The sequence below is a fragment of the Mchenga conophoros genome, linkage group LG15 (genome assembly GCF_057382185.1).
Source record: "Mchenga conophoros isolate Kocher_MC1m ecotype Shallow Benthic linkage group LG15, M_conophoros_male_GT1.1, whole genome shotgun sequence".
Taxonomy (NCBI): Eukaryota; Metazoa; Chordata; class Actinopteri; order Cichliformes; family Cichlidae; genus Mchenga; species Mchenga conophoros.
In genome coordinates this window covers 26,568,231-26,589,723 of record NC_140540.1, presented here as the reverse complement: position 1 = coordinate 26,589,723, position 21,493 = coordinate 26,568,231, and the positions used below count along the sequence as shown (strand labels likewise).

Genomic DNA, 21,493 nt, shown 5'->3' with positions numbered 1-21,493 from the left:
CTTTAGCTTTCCGTTTTATTTCTTACTCGTCTTCTGGTGAATCGTTACAGCCGCTGCTGCTTGGTAAATGACATCAGTAACACCCTCACAGGAGGATCATTGACCGCTCTTTGGTGCCGGCTCGTAAACGCCTCCTTCAGCAGACGCCATAATAAGGCAAGGAGGTGGAAACGTCCCAGCTGTAGCACATTAACCTCAAAGCAGCAGAGCTGAGTGGAAACTGCTCTGAGTCTGCAGCTTCTGAAGGAGCGAACGTCACGGCAAACCTCGAACAGAGAGGTCACCATGGACCTTGGTGCAGAGAAAATGGATTTCTAGCTGCGCTTCATCTGTTTTTGATTAACAAGAGCTGACTGTAAGTCATGTACAGAGGTGGAAAAAACCTGAATATTCACTCGTTAGTGTACAAAATTGCAAAAACTACAAGGAGGAACTACTCGCCAAGAATTAAAGTTTTTTTTGGCTGACTAAAAAGAGGAAAAATCAAAAAGGCTGAACATGAACCTACAGCCAAACACAGCACTGAGGAAAGATTCAAATGGCTGCATCTGTGAGTCTGATTGGTTCAGAGCAATGTAACGGCTGTCATCTGTAAAAACGAGGGTTCATGTGCACACCAATGAAGGAACGTTACACCCCAGTTGAAACCTGCCGAGTCTCCTCATTTCAGTCCACCGAAAGAGTCATTTGGGGCTCAGCGGACAGGCGTCATTAACACTGGACACCCTCACCTGAGAAAGCACCTTTGGATGTGTCCCAAAGCCTGCTATGCTCTCTGGATAGTCGTAGAACACCTATTTTAAGGTTTTTCTTCTTATAAGGATTTATTATTAGTCCCAGTCTCTTATTACAAACCTTTGCTGCCATCAGCACGAATCATGCCAGCTAAAAGCAGGTGAACTGTGTTGTCTTAAATGCAATCTGGCCTCACAGCTCTGCTGTTTTCAGACTTTCATTAAGTTTTTCTTAAAACACGAAGGCTACGCCAACTCCTCCACTGTCTGTGCTCCACATCTCCACAGTTTCAAATTCAGCCTGGCTGTTTTTGTTTGTTCTTGGAGGAAAAATGTGAGTTCTTTGTGGAAAATGTAATTTATCAGGAGAGGCTGAGTCCGTAGAGTAAACAGAGGACTGGACTTTAAAGCAGAAACACATCAGTAACAGAAATAAAAGCAGAGCACCGAGCGGCTGAGAGAAAGAACAGGGAGGAGCAAGCGGAGGTGAAGGAGCCGCCACGGAGCGACGTGCTGCAGGTCGGTGATTTATGGCCGTAATTACCCTGTTTCATTAAAGCCTCGCAGGCTCTGATTGGATGAAGAGAATTTTCCGACCTCATCGCTCATTCGGAGTTTTCCTGCAGAGAGAACAACACGCTTCTCTTTGTTTCTCCAACAGGAGCGAGCCCTCTTCCTCCTCCTCCTCTAACAGACAGCACCTCCCTGAAACAGGTTCTCCATTAAACAGCGATGAACACCGCCGGCGTCATGTGATCACACACCAGAACAGAAAGAGTCAAACATGGAAAAGTGCAGAGGTGCGCTCCAATCATCTGATTGATCTATGGGGATCAATTTTAGAGCAGCTCACGTTTCATTTTTAAATCTAAGTACTTATTGATGATTGCAAGTTATGTTTTTATTGTTGATAATAAATCGGATTAATCACCCAGTCCTACTCAAAAGTTTAAACATTTTAAAACAGAAAGGGACCAGTTCGTGAGTTTGAACGACAAAAAAGATTAAAAACTGTGAAGCTATCTGGCAGAAACAAATCTGTAGACGTGGACCCGTCTCTTCTTCTCTGTCAGTGTTTCTGTCACGTATGTCTTTCCGAGAATTAGGGAAGCGTGTCCTTGTTCGCTGCTAGGTCAAACCCATTTACAGGCGTCAAGCGTTCTTTTCTTCATTTCAGACTGAGCAGACACGGAAAAATGAGCAACCGTCAGCAAAAAACAAACACATTTTGGATTTTTGTCACTGAAACATTGGGACTGAACATCGCCAACTCTGAACTGAAGTCAACTTATTAAAGAATCTGCGAGGCCTTCGGGTGCAGCTGATTTCTGCTGATTTTCTCCTCCTGCAACAGAGCCTTCATCTTTCCACCAGTAGTCGCCATGGCAACTGCATCAGCAGCACGACTTCAAAAGGAGGCTCCAGAAGATAAAGAGGAAAACAGCGAGAGAGGGGTGATGAGGCACAGCAACAGAGACAGAGAGGAGAAGGAGAGAAAAGGAAGGGAAGGAGGACAAGCGAGCGTGAAGGAAAGAGGCGAAGGCAGTGATGGAGATGGGTGGAGAGGTTGAAGCAGAGCTGCAGCTGAAGGTGGGGAAATTAACAGACTGAAATCATCGAGTGGGATGAAGGTGTGACGTGAACTGAAAGTCACACATTGGTGTTCCTCAAGGCTCCATTCTGGCCTCACTGATGTTTCATAATGAGTTTAATTAAAGATGATGAGCTGTGCCATTGTTCTAGATTCTCTCATGGTGACGTCTGTGTGAGAGAAATTTGAGTGCCAACTTTTTATTATTATAATATGATTAGATGGATTTATAATCTGGGTTTTAAATTCCCATGACCACTGAGATCTCTCTGTTTATACTGCAGACAGAGGTGGTGATGATGGTTAAATTGAAAACCTTTAATACACCTGGGCACTGTGAGAAGGTAACAACCCTAAACCCTCACAAACAGGTGAAATCGTTTCTTTCATTTGGGTAAAGTTTGTCCAACGGCGATATCACACGTCTCTGTACAAACAGGAGAAACACGCAGAGCCAACAACTACAGCGACCAAAAAGTTTAGAAATATAAATGAAAATTAGCCCTGGCTGTTAGGGCTGGGCCATATCATACTGTTCACGGTAATACCGGTATAATTTTGGGCAACAATAGAAGAATGAAATATCGCGATAGAATATGGGTAAAACGCGCATGCGCAGCGCCTTTGTTTTCATACGCACATGGCGGAAAAAGCATGGCGGCGAAAGCAAATCGTTGATTGAAACGGATGAACCAGAATTGGTTTGTAAAAATGCTGCAACTTCAATGGTGTGGAACTGGTTTAGCTTTCGTCCGTCAGATACACAACAAAGCACTATTTTTGGTAGAGCATGCTAGCGGGCCGTCATTATTACCGTGTTTTTGGGAAAATACAGCACACTTAAAATCAATCCTTTGATTTTTCTGAAAATCAACAGTGCCCCTTATAATCCAATGGGCCTTATGTATGAATTCTGGTTGTGTTTACTGACCTCGAAACGATTTTATGTGGTACACGGCGCTCGAAAATCTGTCAAATGTTTTAGTACAACTTTGCTAAGCTACGAAGCCGCACCACTTGATGGATTGTCGGAGAATTACGGCTATCGTAGGCAGGAGCCTCGAGGAGTGATACGTACTGCGCTTCAACATAATATTACCGTATTGTGTGTGTATAACCTCTTTTTAAGTTTTGTGGATATTATACATGGTTATGCTGAGGATATGTCGGCCAGTTTTCACTGGAAATGCCTTTTGGTTAAACTGTCAGCAAGGAATTTGCATTTGCACTGTTACATTTTTATATAACTTTAATTCACATAAAACAGCTGCTTGTTTAAGTGAAAATACATTGATTTTTTTTTTTGCACTAATAAAGCTGTGGAGTTGTAAAGTATTTTGTCTAGTGTCAATTATATCGTCAGTTATATCGTTATTGCAAATTTTCAAATGTATATCGTGATAAATATTTTTGGTCATATCGCCCTGCTCTACTGGCTGTCACGTCATCCTCCTCAAACACTCAGATATGTGTTTCTGCTTCATACACTTTTATTCTTTTATGGTCTCTGCTGTTTTTTTAATCATCATCTTCCTGATTTTCTATGGTGTGTATTCTTGATTACAATCTTCTTGCTTCTGCATCCACTGGTTTTGCAGCTAACCTCTGTAGTAACTCAGGATTCAGCCTGAAGTGAAATGTGGTGAATAAAATCAGTCTGAACTGACTCGTGCTCATCCAGCAGCAGACGTGCTGGCTTGCTAATGGGCTGAGTCTTTTCGGGGTTAAACCTATTTCAAATGTAAATGGCGATTCCCTGCGAGAGCCGTCGCAGGTCGCCATCATTATTTCAGTCGTGTGTTTCTGAGTGGTGCAGCGACACAGGCTGAGGCGGCGGGGGGCCTCAGGCGCTCAGAGCGTGAAACCTGCGAGCTTCAACTCAGAGAAAAGAGGACGGCGTCATTATCGACAACAAGGCCGGCCTGCGGACAGTGGGGGGGCATGAAACGTGTTCAATATGTCACGCAGGCTGAATCACGAGCTATGAGCCTGACAACAAACAGCTCTTATTCTGCTAAAACAGAGCCTGCGGAATCAGAACAGGACAAGAAGTCGGGACTGAAGAAAGCCGACCCACCAGGAGGAAAACTGTCTGACCTCGGCCTCCAAACCTCATGAACAGAACTTTCCACAGATCAACAGAACACAGCCTTAGAACTGCATTCAAACTAAACATTTATTATTATCATTAATATTTATTTTATTACAATAATAATATTTTATATATAAAAACCAAGTCTGATGCAGGTCTGTCACCATATCCGATCATCACTACTCGATTATTATAGCCAAAAGCATTAATATTAGTTAATTATTAGTTAACTGAACACAGAGTCTGTCTGTGTGTAGTGAGGCACAGATGGTTCATCAGTTTTTTTAAGAAGTGGTGCAGGCAGATTAAGAAACTGCCCGTCCATACAGGAACGTGCCTGTTTGATAGAAAACTCCTCAGGTTGGGTTTGGTTTATTCTGCAGCAGGAGTTCGAGGAAGCTTTAACTGTCATGATCCGTTGTGTGGCAGGCAGGGGAAGGACCCAAGATGCAGATTCACAGACACGGGGATAAACTCAAAAAACACAGCTTTATTGCTGGCCACGGGAAGCAATACAAAATAAACTAAAACTGGGAAAACTAAAGCATGAACTGTACAAGGAACCGAACCACGGGGAGAATTACACACAACATGAGGGAGAACGCGACGCCGAACAGAGGGAGACTCAGACAGAAATACACAGAGGGTAAACGAGGAAAGTGGGCACACACGGGGAACACAGGTGACACTGATAATCATAACGAGACAGGGCGGGGTGAACTGAACATGACATGTACAGGCACAGAGGTTCAGACAGGAGGAGAGAGAGCACGGGGAAACACAGACATAACGGGCTGGGGAAACATGAAACAACCACAAAGGGAGACGAGGGCTCATAAATACATAGAGGGCACACAGGGGGGAGAGAGAGCACGGGGAGAACTTAGACATAATGGGCAGGGGAAACATGGAATAAAACATAAGGAGAGACGAGGGCTCACAGATACACAGAGGGGCACACAGGGGGTAAAAGCCATGAAGGGAAAACACTTAGGGAACAACACAACAGGGCAACTCAGAAAACATGGCCTAAATAAGGAACGAAATACAAAAATACAAGGAACTAAGAATACTGGGCCCACATGGCCCAGGACCATGACATTAACATAAAAACTAAACGGCTTTTTAGGCTGAATCCTGCTGTCCTTCAGATCCGCCATCAGTCAAAGACCAGGACAAGAACTCTGTGGTGTAGATGTGGTACTGACTGAGGATCAGTGTGTCAGCCCCACAGGATAAATTTCAGGTGAGTCTGATTTATGACCCAGGGTGACCACGACCATCACTCTACTCTTTGAACTCTGGCATGGTTTGACCAAACAGTGATGGGAACCATTCAGAGCATCCGTAATAATACTGGTATTAATTTTTATTGCTATTATTAAAGTATCATATTATGATATTAATGACATAGTGACATCATATTGTTATGTTGCCTATTGCAACAAGGAGTAGGAGATGCTAGCAGCTAGTAATGAGTGACCCACCGAGCACCGCTGCAGCGCTGGACTATTACAGTTACTGATCCACTCTTTGACCCAGAGACAGCTGCTCACTGGGACAGAAGGATGGAAAATGTCCTTGTTTCATTCGCAATAGTAAATCCTCCTGCCTGTGAGCTGCTTTTTTCCAATATCATCTGAAATATTATCACAACCTTCTGTGGAATATTGTGATAATATTCTGAGGTTATATCGTCCATTGCTAATGGAAACTCTGGCTTGTTGTTGGTGATGAACTTTGTGCGTGCGTGTGTAGGGTTGGGGGTCTTTGTGCCTGACCAGCAGAGAACAGCTGTGTGTTCGAACTCACTGGCAGACTGGACGGCCTCTCCTGTTGACTCAGACTCATCTCCTCGTGGTTTGGTTTCCCAGGAGTCATAGCGGCAGACTGGCCCCGGCCCCCGTAAGCTTCCTGCGGCACCTCCTGCAGGGTGACAGACAGACAAAGCATTTAAATCTTACAGGAACGAACGGCAAAAAAAAACAAAAACAAAAAACAAAGTCGCTGAAAGTTATCTGTGTTTCGGGCAGCTGAATTTTAGTTTTGTCTTCTTTGTACAGCTCAGGTCTTTCTGTGTGGAGCCTGCAGGTTTCCTCTGTGTGCTCTGTTGGGTTGATGGTGACTTTAGATATGGCCTCAGGCGTGAGGCAGATGAAGTACATGGGATAATGTTTTCTATCTAAATCCTGTCTGAAGCCCCATCGGTGGCATTTTTGTGTTGATCGTGCGGTTGAAGCATCATATTGGCCGGGACATTACGTCTTCCTCGGTGCATAAAAGTGGTTGTTCTTCACATTTGCTGATTTTGTTTAGTTGGATTTTTCATTATAGATGTGTTGCATAGGCCTAGTTAAGTGGTAAACATGGACACTGGCCACAGTAATATGTTGGTTTCCTAAAAGACCCAATCGCACCAATTTGTGTCAATTTACAATTGCTCATTTGGTTTGATTGAGCTGTAGTCGTCTCTACATGAAGTCTGGATAAAGGTTAGCACCAAGTTTTCTTCTGTTCTCCTTTTTTAACTTATAATTAATAAATGGACTTGGTGAAAACCCGAGCTGAGCGGGTCTCCCTTCTCTGACGTGTCCTGAATGAGCCAGACGCAACAACCCATTCAGAAAAAATGAAAGACATCCCACAATGCACTTGTAGCAGATCTCAGAGAAGTCCTGGACATCTCTCGGCTGCAGGTGGAGCTGTGGTAGCTGCTGGGAGTCTCAAAGCGCGGCTCCTGCTGCCTGCTGCAGGTCAGAGTCTCAGCTGCCGTCTTGAGGAAGATGAAGATGATAAAACAGCAGCTGGAGGTCGGGGTTTCCCCATTGCCTGCAGCCAACTCCTTTTAAACACCATGAACGTCTGACATGGTTGAAGTGATCAGATAAAAAACAGACTCGAGGAGATGCTCTCTCTCTCTCTCTCTCTCTCTGTTTCATGTCTTCACAAAACCTTGTGTAACAAGATCCTCTGAAGACAAAGACAGCCATGTTTGTGGAGAAAGACCAAATGAAGTAACACTTTAGGACAGAAACAGGACAGAAAGGATTGTCATTATCAGCAAATACAAACTAAATACTAAAGTTAATCTGGTCTTTTCAGAGAACTGAAGCTCAGCTCGATGCTTCCTTCATGGGAAAATTTCACAATAGAAGCTGATGAGGATTTACCTCGTCGCTGTTTAATCCCACCCAGCTATGAGCAGACCCCAGTGGACAGATCAGGTCTCTGGAATGGCGTGCTAAAGTCTCACTAACGTGCTATCCCGTGGCCTGGAGGAAATGGATGGATGGAATTTCTTTCTATTAAATTTATCTATTACTTCTAATGTCTGTGCTCTTTTAGTTTTTTCCTGCTTAATTCCAGTTTGGATACTGTTTTTTGACTTCTGTAGAACACTTCATGTCTTTTTTAAGTGCTACAGAGACAAAAGTAAGTGGAGCTTGCTAGCTGAAGGCATTTCAGGAGCCATTCTGAGATGTTTTGAACTTGTGAGGCTTGGAGAGTCTGGCAGCTTAAAGCTCTCTGGAGGCCTCGAGCCATTTCCCCTCCGAAACATCCACACAGAAGACAGCCACACATCCACAGCAGCATCACAACTTCTTTTATATTTGACAGCATTATCATACAACTTTTCGTTTTCTTATCTTCTGATTTCTGGTTATATGTTGAAGCCTCTTTCTTATTTTTCACAATAAGAATTGTCAAGAGGTTCATTCCCTTCCCTTTACTCCTATAAAAGGCTCTTATTGTGAAAAGATGTGCAGGAATTTGAGTGAATTAACAGTGAAATCAGAAAGACAAAATAAAGTTTAGGTTTGTAATCCCAGTCCTACCTGCTGTGGCAGTGGGCGGGGCTGCATGTACGGTGGCTGACTGGGGGCGGCGGGTTGCTGCTGTGGCGGGCTGAAGTACGGCGGCTGGCCCGGCTGGCAGTAACCGCTCATGTTCTGCTGTTGCTGCTGCTGGCTGTACTGAGAGCCCATCTGAGAAGAGACCACAGACATCAGAGACACAAGGCCAATCGATACTACCTTGTTAACACCACAAACACAAGGTTACGGCTTTGAATGGCCGATAGATTTCCACAGGCTAAACAGACAGAAAGACTCCAGGTCAGAAACATGAAGAGTGCAAAGAAATAAAACAAACTCAAATTTACAATTTGTATTCTTTAGCAACAAATCACGTCTTTCCTTTGTACTGTTACAGTAAGCATCAGCACTGCTTTAAAGTTGAATGACTCTTTATTTTGTGAAAAATCATCACCTGCATTAAATCCATGCATCCATGCAGTATGCAGCATGGATGTCGACATTTTACTTCTATTTTATTGAACAAAAGGACCAGAGCGGACAGTAAAGTGGGAACTGCATCCAGGACAGAAACATCAGCATTATGCTACGCAGTGTATGCAGAACCCAGTCCAGCAGCCAGAGCCCAAACTCATCGGGTAACACGCCGATGAGCAGTCAGGCTGCGTTTCTACCTGGTCATGTTTCTAAAGTAGAATCACTTGGTGACTGCTTCGATCACACAGTGATTTTACTAACTCTGGAAAAATAAAAATTCTGCAACCGGTTGGTGACTGATTGCTAAATATTGGAGAACTGTTGCTAGGTGACATTAGCTGCCAACAGGTATACAGCACTGCACTTGTGAGTACAGACTGCTGTAGTTTCCTACAGTTTATATGGAAAAGGCCGATTTGTTGTGTTTCTAGTTTGTGTTTCAGTGTTTCGTCATGTTTAGTGAGTGTTTGCAGACAAGTCAGTGTCTTCTTACAAGCTCTGAGCGACCAGAGCAATCATCAGGACGTTTTTAGCACAGCACCGTCTGTGTGAGCAGCTTAACCCGGCAACAGCCAGCAACCACCTGGGGAGGACAGATTTTTCCCTAGCAACCGAAGGTTACCAAGAGGTTGCTGAACAGTAGTTACTTCATATAAAGTTAAAATATAAAATTTAAAACACACGATCCTGTGTTACTATAGATGCAGCTGCTCAGCTGTACAGAAGTTATGAAACGCATATACATATTAATTAATCATAATTATAATAATAATAATATCAAATATGTTTCTGCATAATCAGTACTTATGCATAAACTTATATTATAGAAGCAGTACTGAGACTCAGACTTAAGCACAGAGTCTGAACACTTCCTTCAGTGGCTCTTCCTCACAGACGCTCTCAGTTTAACTCTTGTGCAGCCTCCTCAAGACGCCCCCAGCCTTCACTGCTTTAGCTAAAGAGTCAATTAAAAGCCAAACAAAAGCATCTCTGTTCCTCTAATGATAATAATAATCTGTTCTGCTCTACAGTGAAGCCGCTCAGGAATCACACACCGCCCTTTTCCTGGAAAGCGACCTCTAAATTTAATTTCCTGAATATCTCAGACTTCCTCTGTAGATCAGATCTGTTCTCATACTGGAGGAAGCTTCCTCCGGTCATAGACTTCTGACCCCTGACCTCGTGTTTTGCAGCATCACAGGAGAACCACATGATGACCGTCAGTATGAGCCACATTTCCGATCTTTAACACATTCCTCCTCTTAGACCCGATCTGTCTGCTTCCAGATACGCAGAGTGAAGAAGAGGAGGAGGCAGATGAAAAGACATAAATTCACTGATTCAAACTGATCATCTTAATTAGGGCTGGGCTACATCATACCGTTCACGGTAATACCGGTGTAATGTTGGGCAACGATAAGAAAATGAAATATCGCGATAGAATATGGGTAAAACGCCTTTGTTTACATACGCACATGGCGGCGACGCAGAATGAGAAGAGCGAAAGTAGATCGTTAAATGAAACGGATGAACCAGAATTGCTTTGTAAAAATTCTGCAATTTCAGTGGTGTGGAACTGGTTTGGCTTTCATCCGTCAGATACACAACAAAGCACTATTTTTGGTAGAGCGTGCTAGCGGGTTGGCGGCCGTCGTTATTACCATGTTTTTTGGAAAATACAGCACACTTAAAATCAATCCTTTGATTTTTCTGAAAATCAACAGTGCCCCTTATAATCCAATGGGCCTTATGTATGAATTCTGGTTGTGTTTACTGACCTCGAAACGATTTTATGTCATACACAGCGCTCAAAAATCTGTCAAATGTTTTAGTACGACTTTGCTACGCTACGAACCCGGACTGCTTGATGGATTGTCGGAGAATTACGGCTATCGTAGGCAGGAGCCTTGTGGAGTGATACGTACTGTGCTTCAACATAATATTACCGTATTGTGTGTGTATAACCTCTTTTTAAGTTTTGTGGATATTATACATGGTTATGCTGAGGATATGTCGGCCAGTTTCCAATGAAAATGCCTTTTGGTTAAACTGTCAGCAAGGAATTTGCATTTGCACTGTTAAATTTTTATATAACTTTAATGCACATAAAAAACAGCTGCTTGTTTAAGTGAAAATACATTGATGGTTTTTTTTTTGCACTAATAAAGTTGAGGAGTTGTAAAGTGTTTTGTCTAGTGTCAATTATATCGTCAGTTATATCGTTATCGCAGATTTTCAAATGTATATTGTGATAAATATTTTTGGTCATATCGCCCTGCTCTAATCTTAATACCAAACCAACCATCGTACTCCTCCTCATTAAAATTCATACCACCTTAAAAACCTGCTTTAAAATCAGATGTGTTGAAACTCATCCACACAGCTTCTCTCTCAGATTGTTATCTGGCTCGACGCAGATGCCGCAAAATAGGGCTGCTCGATTATGGCAAAAATGATAATCACGATTATTTTCACTGAAATTGAGATCACGATTATTTGACAATATTTATTTAACCCTTTAAGACCTACCATAGAACCAAGTCCACCAGAGCTTATATATATATTTTTTTTGCATGCTGTAGTGCCATTTGTGGGAGCATTTCAAGTTGCTATACATCAATACAACTGTTATAGCCCATATTTTAATAATATGTATGCATTAAGTGCATAGTAACTACATAAATTGCAAAAAAGTGCAATAAACTACCAAAAAAATTGAAAATCGCTTTTGTTTTGTTTACATATATTTCTACTTGGAGAAGTTTAAGAGGTTTATCCCTCAAAACTTTAAATACAGTAAAGTTGCAAAAAATAGTTTCCCACCACAGGAAATTTATTTTGAGTGTCTTCATAGTTTTATTTTGGAGATACAGCAATTTTTATATACTGCAGGAAAAACAAAAAACAATCCTATGATGCAAATTTGCAAAGAAAACAGCATGTGCATCATTTCACTGTGGGAAGTGTTACGAACAGCTGATCAGATCGGCAAAGCGTGTTTCTGGAATAATATGTTTTTGTTCCTGCAAGCGCTTTTTATGCAGTTTTTGCAAAGCTTTATGTGGAAGGAAACCCTGACCAAGGACAAGCTGATGGCATCAGATGTAAGTACAACTCCTCTGGTTTCATATGCAAAACAAATTATTGCGCTAGCTTACACGGTTCAGGTTCTACAGGGATTTAAAAATAGTTACGCAAAACGGAGCGTGCTGCTTTGACCGGCTTTAAAGGGTTAACAATGACTTTAAAAAAATAATATAAAATAGTGTGCAACGCCACTGAAGTTTTTTTTTTTTTTTAAACTCTTTTCAACCAACGGCAGTCACTCTCCAAATAACTTCTGCTTAGCTTTCCGAGCTTCCCTCGGGTCCTCTTAATCAGCGGTCTCCACCCTTTTTTGCGCCACGGACCGGTTTATGCCCGACAATATTTTCATGGACCGGCCTTTAAGGTGTCGCGGATAAATGAGGGAGGGGCTAATAATCGGCTCAGTCATTTTTAATGATCGTTGAAAGCCCAGATCGTAATTGTTATTAAAATTCGATTAATTGAGCAGCCCTACCGCAAAATGCAATATAATGCAACCTCGGTGCAACCCGAGAGAGCTGCAGCTGCGGGATTAACTGCCCTGCTCGAGAGCACTAAAGTGGGACAGAAAGCCGGCAATGTCTGCATAAATATCAGGAAGACTCAGACAGACTTCAGGCTGCACGTGGACTCTGAAAGCCTGGACGGGCCTTTAAGCGACCTCACCTCCAGCACATTGTTTGATCGAGAGCATTTCCTCACCAGCATGTCCGTCAATACTGCAGCTTCACTGAAACAGAGATTACAGTCGGAGTTCATGCTCTAACAGTAACTCGGTAACCTCCTGAAACCAGGTTGAGTCTGCGGCGCTCAGACAGGGAAGCCAAGGGTCAAATTTTGTGTGGAATCAGAGAATTAACAAAGAATAGTCCCGGGGCCACTTGGGCCTTGCGCTCCCATGAAACTCATTACTCTCTCTCTCTGCGTAATCAGACACAACAGCGGTGACACAAAATCCCTCAGGCTTAAACCATCTGCAACAATAATGACACCGTCCAGCCCGAGAGTCGGAGGGAGAAACACCTGCAGGTGCCTTCCTCACAGCTCTGAAACCAATCAGGTTCTTAGAGCTTGTAACAGAAAGGTGAGACGAAGCCTGAACTGAAAATTCACTGACTGAAGCTGAACATATATCTTATAAGGAAGAGAAACCCAACTCGAGAACACACAGGTTCAGATCGGAGCTCAACGGCCTGACAACAGCGCAGAGGCCGAACCACAAGATGTTTCCACCTTCTCCGCCTGCTAGAAGATTCAAACCAGCACAAACAGGTGCAGACTTCCAACAGCTGAACCACGGAGGACAATTTCAGACTCTTACTGTCCTCAGAATTAGATTCAGGCCCAACAGTGATGAAACCTGAAGAAAGGTTCTGTGGCTCACAGCAGCAGGTTCAGCCAGGCTACACTCCTCCTTGTCCTGCTCACAGCCACAGTTTCAAATTTTCAACTTTAATGTCAGAAAAAATAAAGTTCACACATGACTACACAGCAGCTCCAATCTTCATCAAAGACTGAAACAACTTCCCGTTGTAACTTTTCAAACTAAAAGTTCCTCATCTTCTGGGTGAAGACTGAATCACTGTCAGTCTAACAAAGCTACTTTTCTAAAAACTCTTCTGTTGACTGGGACTTTTTATCTCCTTATCAAATACCAGAAAACTACAGAGCTCACATGGACTCACTGCAAGTGTTAGGACCTGACATGTACAGATAAACACTTGCTGAGTGTTTTAGTTCTTTATTCTTCTCTGAAAGCTTTAAAATCCACAGTATGTGTGGATGAATTCAGCGATGGCTGATTATTATTAACCCATCATCACTGGGACAGACAGATTTATTCTACCTCCTGATTCGTTCGCTGAGAAGAAGCTTCGCCGTCTGTTGCTCTCTGTGGCATTCGGCGGTGTTTACCCACCAAAGGATCCAGTCTGCTCTGAGCTGCAGCGTCAGACCCAAACTGGAGTCTAAAAATAGCCTGAGCCCAGGGTGTACCAGAAATAGCCTGACCCGGACCGGCCCGGCAGAAGCCGTGCGGTCTGACTGCATCAACAGAGGCCTTGTCCACAGTGACAAAACGGTGACGCTGCAGATGAATCAGCACCAAGGGAACGAAGGCCTTAGTTTCCATAAACCAGCTCAGAGGCTGCTGAAGACCAGCAGAGCAGGAGCAGGGACGGCAAACTCACAGGAGATGTTCTCATTAGTCATCCTGGGAGGACATTAACGAGCCAACAGTCTGCATGTTAATGAGTATCTGGTTAATGCTTCACACGTGTATCCTAATGTGGAGAGTTACAGGAAGCTCTCGGGTCCTCTGGCCTGTAGTAAAGCAACCTGATCTCTACAGAAATCAGAGTTTTACATATCAGCCTGATGCTGCTCTGCAAACATGTCTCACCGCTCTGCAGCCACAATGAAAGCACTGATTTGGGCACTGATCAGGTCTATTTTATCACCTACAGTAACCAACCCCAGACGAACACCACCACCCACCACATTGGGCTGCCTCGCACTCAGATTTAACAGTTTTCCAACATCACATAAAGTCATGAGAGTTATAATGACTGAAAGAGTGAGGTCACAAACACGAGCTCCTCCACAGAGGCAGGCTTAGGAGCTCAGAGGAGAGCTCCTGCTCCTCCATGTCGAGATGCTGCAGAGACAGACGTCTGCATTACCCGCTTAACTTCAGGCAGGTGGGAGATCAGGAAGGAGGGTGGAGTCAGATAACTGGCAGGTTTCACCCCAACATGAAGGTTTTTAATTGGGAACTTTTGTCTATACAAATTCTCCCACAGTGTGCAGCTCAGGATCCTTTCAGCGCCGTAGGTCAACCAAGCATCCTGGGTGGATTTAAGGAACCAGTTAAACTCTGCATAAACTCATCAAATCATTTAAATTTTAAATCCCATCTTAAATGTATTTTTATCACCTTTCCAGTAATTTCAGGGAAATTGTAGATTTCTATTTTTCATTATCTGAAGATGGTCTTGATGCTGTTATACAACTAAACTGCTTCTAACTGGCCAGTGCAGCCACAGAAAGAAATGAAAGCCTGTAAATTACTGATAAGCATCACTTATTTACTGTGACAATAAAAAAAGTAAAGCTGAAGACTTTCAGGTGTCTGATTTATGATCAGATTTATGGATGTTCAGTTTTATTGACGTCAGATCCTGTAACTGCAGAGTTTGAAATCCCACCCAGAACTAATTAAACTAAAGAATTATTTTACATTAATTTGTCCAAATGGAACCTTAAAGACACATCTGAGCGCCTCCTACCTGCTGCTGAGGATACTGCATCCCTCCCATTCCCACCTGCCCCCTGCTGGACATCCCCATTGGGTATCTGTGGGGGGTAGGGGAGCCGTAGGGCTGTCCAGGGTACGGCGCCCCCTGTTGCTGGGAGTACGGGTTGTTGCTCATCCCATATAGTTGAGAACGCTTCATCGCCATCGGGTCCATGGGCGACACCTGAGGAGGAGAACACGGTGGATAATTAGTGACGCCATGAACTTAACACCATGTTTAAAGACACAACACGTGACTCTGATTCATCAGTGTGACAAACCCTCTGATGACTACAGAGCAATGACATCATCAACATTCATATTAGTAAGACTGAGGAGGTACTGCATCTTTCTGTTTGTTTCCACTATGAGAAATCCAAACTGTCCGTTCATCAGTTTTCTTCCACCATTAGCTCAGTCTTCTATATCCATCAATATCCATCTATATATCCATCCGTCTGACTGAGCACGCTCACACTGATGGACCGATGGAAAGTTAAATATCTTTATATATAAGCTCCACTCTGTGTGTCTGCTTCGGGGCTTGGCCTACTGCCACCTGCTGCAGATAACACACCACACATTATCCTAGTAACTTACCCACTGATATGGTTTGTCTGTTTTCACTGAGGTTCATGGCATGTGCTCAGGTGTGAGGGGGTCAGGTGTGTCTCTGAGAGTGAACCCTCATCTGCGGCATGCTGAAGGCCTGCGAGGCCACTTTAAGCCGGAGTCAACAGTCACGCCTGGGTACACTTTAATATTCACACTCACTCTGTATTTGACACACTGACATAATAATAGTAGGTGAGAGGAGTGACTCAGAGAGAACAGATGTTTCACCGCCGCTCCGGCAGCTAAAAATAGAAACCGCTGACGGAGTTTACGCTTAAAACAAACTGATGCAGACTTTTAATCCTGTCCTTTAATCTCCTCTCACTACACAGCAGTCAGCTGAGCAGAGTAAATAAAGAGAAACCTCAGGCTGGAGCGCTGCCAAGCCCACACAGCTGCTTCAAGTCAGGCAGAGGATCCACAGACCGGATGAAAACAGGAGGACAGGAAGCTGCTGCGATCCATTTTCCTGAGTACTGCTATCATCACGATTCACGACCCTGGCCCAAACTGCAGAACGTGTGTTTTATTTGGACAAACCTGTGGTCAACGCAACATTTGTAATATTTAGTGTTTTACTGGCTGATTTCTTGTAATGGAGGCTGATGGGAATTGTTGGAAAAAGCAGGAAAAAGATTAAAACTCAATGGGGTGCTTCATCCTCCTCTGTTGCATTTGATCCAATATGGTGGCGGTTAGCCATTATAAATTTTAATCATCAAAAACCAGCAAATAAAATCACTGAACACAAGTTTCATTTCATATATCGTAGATTGGGACTGGCTAACAAACGGGTGTGTGTGGCCAAATCAAGTCAAAAAGAGACTACGAAAATAAAACGGCTGATAGTCAGCGTGTTTTACCACAAGGTGGCGCTCAAGTAAGATAACATTGCTCAGTACAAATCACATTAACTCAAATACCCTGCAGACCACAGGCATGTTTAATATAATGAATAATATGACCCAGAGATAGGCCACAGTAGTGCCACCATGTGGTGTGGTACAGAACTGCTTTAATCTCAGGAGGTTTGTCAGGAATCGCAATTTTCTACTGTTTTTTTTCTATTAAACATACAAAACTGCATCACATCGAGCCTGCACCTTTTTCCAGTCAAACAGCCCAATTTTACTCCCAGAACATCAAATTCTGCCGTTTCATCTGAGCCATCAGCATCTCACAGAAACACGCAGTCATTATGATTTATCGGGTTTATGTCGATAAATGTCGAGTCCCTCACTTCCACTTCATCATGTACCCACTGACGTCACATTTAAACACTATAGATCAGCATCATTAACACGCAGGGTTAATACTGCAGAGGCGCGTTTTAACCCAAACCACCTTTTCTAAAGCTAACCAAACAGTTTTTGGAGTCTACGATGCCGAGAACAAAGCAAACATAATAAGGGACAAACTGCAGCCTTCTCACTCACAAGCTTATAACCTACAACACCATCAACGTTCCATCCTTCTTACTGGGCCCGGGCCATATCATACTGTTCATGGTAATACCGGTATAATGTTAGGTAATGATAAGAAAATGAAAAATCGCGATAGGATATGGGTAAAACGCGCATGCGCAGCACTTTTGTTTTCATACGCACATGGCGGAAAAAGCATGGCAGCAACGGAGAATGAGAAGGGCGAAAGCGGATCGTTGAATGAAACAGATGAACCAGAAATGGTTTGTAAAAATGGTGCAACTTCAGTGATGTGGAACTGGTTTGGCTTTTGTCCATCAGATTCACACCAAAGCACATTTTTTGGTACAGCATACAAGCGGGCTGTTGTTATTACCGGTATTACCGAACCAATTTTATTGGTTTTATTTGGTGTTCTCCGTTACTAACAGAAGACCCAACAATTAAACTATTTTAAACTTTAATATCTGAAAACACAGCCAACGTGTGTGTGACTCCTGCATGTCAGTCATCCGATCACCAGCTCCATAAACCAACACATTAGCTCGACTACAGGAATAAACTCGTGTATGAAACGTGCAGGCTCTGAGGCGCTGCCCTAAAAGTCTTTATTTCAACTAGAAAACAAAATCATAAAATCATGCTCCACAAGGAGCGTCCACACAGGCCGAGGCCGGCAGTGAGGAGGCGGATAGAAACGACAAAGCAGAGCTGGCCGATCCACAGCAGAGATATTACAGTTTCTATTTTCCTTAGTATTTATTCTGATTTCAGTTTTTATATAAGTTTCGGGAGGTTTACAGAGTGAAAATGTTTAGAGTTTGTCCTCAGCTGACTCAGAGTCCCGTAGACGAGGACAAACACACAACATCTGCATTCATTTCATATTTCACCTCCTTTTAGTTGGGTTTATTGAGCTGCTGTAACAGTAATTTCACAACTTTTAAAATTTTTATTCTGCTAATTAAAATGCTGACTGCCACCTAGTACTGGTTTTAAGTTTAGTTATAATACGATATATGAACCTCGGCCCTTTTGAGACAACAAATGAGAGGAGAGGATTGTGCTGACTGCCATATGAAAGTCCAGTACACCAACTGAGAAGCAAAAAACCCAGATAGATTTTATTCCGGTTCACTAAATAACCTGGCCCTCTTTGTTCAGTCTTTGTGGGTGCAACGAATTCATTCTTTCTTTTTTGTGTAACACAGTGTGATTACACAAATCCTCATTTCTGTTCAGGGCATCAACACGTGGAATTAAAACTGAAACAAATTTAAAGAGGAATCAGTCTTGTTGCCTCGTGTCATCCTGTACACTGAGCTGTGCTCTCCCATCTGCCTGCAAGTTAGAGTTTCTTCATGTAAGCACGTATTGCATCATATTTTCCAATAAGCCAACACACAAGTTTAGCTAATTGAACCTGATCTCAGACACAGGAGCAGACAGTTTGCTGACAAAGATTTCTACCTGTGAAAAAAAAAATTGTGCATGGTTCATCGTTTCTAACAAATAACTGTGTTCTTGTCCCCATTCGGAGGAGGTAACGGATGGTTAGTGAATGATAATTATTCACTAAAAACACATTTTATTAAAACAGAAGCTGATTTATTGAGTAGCTGAAAAATTCCTTGTTTGCATCCAGTCAAATGATCCTGAAAATAAATTAAGGGATCATAATTCCATTATTCAATGGTGACTTAATCACCTGCAGACCGGCATTTCCATTGTTTTCTGCTATTTTAAAGACCTGCTAATAATTCGAAATAATAACCTGTCGATTATTCCATAAAGAAATCATTTAAAAAAAAAAGATCTTGTGAGTCTATTAACTGCAGTTAAACCGTGACTCTGACGAGCTTCTACAGTGCACCGCCGGTCCAGGTAAAGTGACACTGACATGGAGTAGGGATGACCGGGGTTGAGGCCTCCTGCAGGCCGGGCTGCAGCGGCGGGTCAGCCAGTGTGTTAGCCCCAGTGTTGTGCCGGTGGTGATGGGCACATGGCTAATCTGCATGAGTGAAGGTCAGGGCTCCCGAGCGGAGATGGGGCTATTAATAGGCTGCCTGCCAAGAAAGTTGTGGCCGGAATCAGAAGCTGAAGTGGCCGCTGTTGCAGGAGGAAGCGTCACCTGATTAGACCCGAGTCCCCGCCACACTGTCTTCTCCCGGCGGGGTAGAGAAACAGATAAAATCCGAGGAAAGAGCTTTATTTACCGGTGACCCCTCAAAACACATCATTAGCATACGCGAACTGTCAGATTTGAGCGGAGCTGTCAACCGTCAACCCTGTCACCATTTAAACCGCGATCTTTTCAAGTGTAACAATAAAACTGATTACAACCACCCAGTTTACATTTTTATATATATTTATAACAAATTCGACCTCTTATAAAATCAGCAAGCTGCCTACTTTCACACACGAAGGCCTTTGCCGTTAACGACAGCTATATGCTAATGATAGCTTAGCCTAGCGGGCTAAAAGCGAAGTCACCTTGGACACAATCGAAAACTTCCCCAGCTTCTGTCATCACGAACAGTCGCCAATGCTTGTCATTCATAAAAGCAAGTAATCACACAATACAATTTGTTTGCTTTAGAGTCCTAAACGACTCACGTGGGTGCGGTGCTTAATTAATGAATCTGTCTGCAGTGAAAATTAAAAAAAAGAAAAACACACACCTAGCTTAGCAGCTAGCTGCCGTTAGCTATTTGGGTTAGCATCGCGGCTGTTAGCAGCTAGCAGGTTACCGGTGGTGCGATGTCCACCTGTCATTAGTCAGGTTATAAACGGTGTTAATAAGCTGTTATTCACCTGAGCCCTGCCGCCACCCTGCCCGGGATTCCCTGGGCTCATGGTCGGGTGATTTCTCTGCTGTCCTCCCCAGCCGTGAGCCCCGGAGCCGTACTGGGAGCCCATGTCTTTAGCCAGCCCCATGCTCGGCTGTTGCTGTGCGGGATTATTATAATCTGGATATCCACCTCCATAACCCCGCATCATCGGACTCGGAGAAGTTAATAACTGGTTCAAAGTTGGTGTAGCCCCTGACGGGTGCTGCTGTTGTGGCTGCTGCTGCTGCTGACCCTGTCCGGGAAACCGCTGAAACCCGCCGCCGCCTCCAGCCGGGGAGCTGCTAGCAGTCATCACCGCCTTGCTGTGATTAGCAGCGGTCGAGCCTGCGCCGCCACTGCCGGGGCCCAGCAGGTTGTTCCCCTGGCGTGACGGGCTCATCATGCCACCGTATCCACTGTTCCCGTACCCGGGCCGGTAGTTCGGGTAGTGGTTGTAGGGGCTGTTGTTGCTGTAGCCTTCGTGGGAGTTGTGGACCTGATCCATGGTGCTGAGTACGGAGCGCGCCGCTCTTACCCCAGTCCCTGGGCTTTGTTGTCCGCCATGTTGATCGAAGCTAGGCCCTCCTCTTCCATTCCCATAATAATGATTAAACTCGGAGCTGGTCCCAGTCGGAGGAGGGTTGTTGTCGGTGCTGCTGGTGGCTGATCCCAGCCTGGCATCCATCCGCTCCTCCTCCTCCTCCCTTTGATTCAGCTCCTGTGCTCGGCTGCTCCCCTCCTGCAGGATGTTTGCTGTGCATCCATGCTGCTGGACGCTGCTGCTGATGGTGTTGTTGTTGTTTGTGTTGTGGTGTGTTTGCAGTTGGAAGTGGAGCTGCTGGACAAGCTGGCTGAACGACGGAGGTGTTTGGTGGAATGAGGAGAATGATGATGACGATGATGAAGATGAAGGAGGAGGAGGCTGGGGTCCAGCACCACCGGTGGCACCACAGATACCTAACGTTTTCACTGGATGCCCACTGAACATCCCCGTCTCCCTGCTCACCGCAGCAGAGGCACGGCCGGCCTGGCCTTTTGTCCCCCCTCTCCGATCTCGTATCCCCCTCCAGGTTCTCCACTGACATCACTCATCCCAGTCCTTCACTTCTCCTCATCTCAGGGGGCTGATGCCACCTGCAAGGCCACAGGTGGAAAGAGGGCGGTCAGTGGCAGAAATTTCTCATAATAATAAAAAGCCCAAAAACCCACTCTTCAGGTCTCACACCTCCCATGACCTCTCTAATAACCCCGGTCAGATAAGCCTGCAACACTGATTGGTGTTTTTACCTTTTCACCCCCGAAATACCTGAGCCATCCATCAGCAGCTGCAGCGGTTCTTCTTCTCTGTGAGGAGGTGGAGGGCTGATGCCAGGACATTTTTTTTCCTTTAAAAAAGTCTGATAACCAGATGAGTTGGAGTCACTTTTTCATGTTTTGTGACTAATCTTATGACCGTGCTCCTCATCCTTCCTGTTTGCAGCCACAGAAAGAGCTGAGATGTTCCCGAGTGCTTAAAATTATTTAGAAACATA

The 21,493-nt window shown here is 44.0% G+C and overlaps 1 protein-coding gene across 3 annotated transcripts in view; it reads right to left on the bottom strand.

Moving 5' to 3' along the window:
* The window catches only part of arid1b (AT-rich interactive domain 1B), a 43,700-nt gene extending 22,726 nt beyond the window's left edge, over positions 1-20,974 (bottom strand). For 2 of the 3 annotated variants that reach the window (XM_085245960.1, XM_085245961.1), the window contains exons 1-4: positions 19,945-20,974; positions 15,084-15,275; positions 8,254-8,403; positions 6,230-6,343 (exon numbers count right to left, since the gene is read on the bottom strand). In XM_085245960.1, the coding sequence (XP_085102086.1) occupies positions 6,230-6,343; positions 8,254-8,403; positions 15,084-15,275; positions 19,945-20,949 (1,461 nt within the window). In that variant the 5' untranslated portion in view covers positions 20,950-20,974. The remainder of the gene's footprint in view (positions 1-6,229; positions 6,344-8,253; positions 8,404-15,083; positions 15,276-19,944) is intronic. The other variant, XM_085245962.1, reaches the window with a different exon arrangement.
* Between the last annotated feature and the right edge of the window lie 519 nt (positions 20,975-21,493).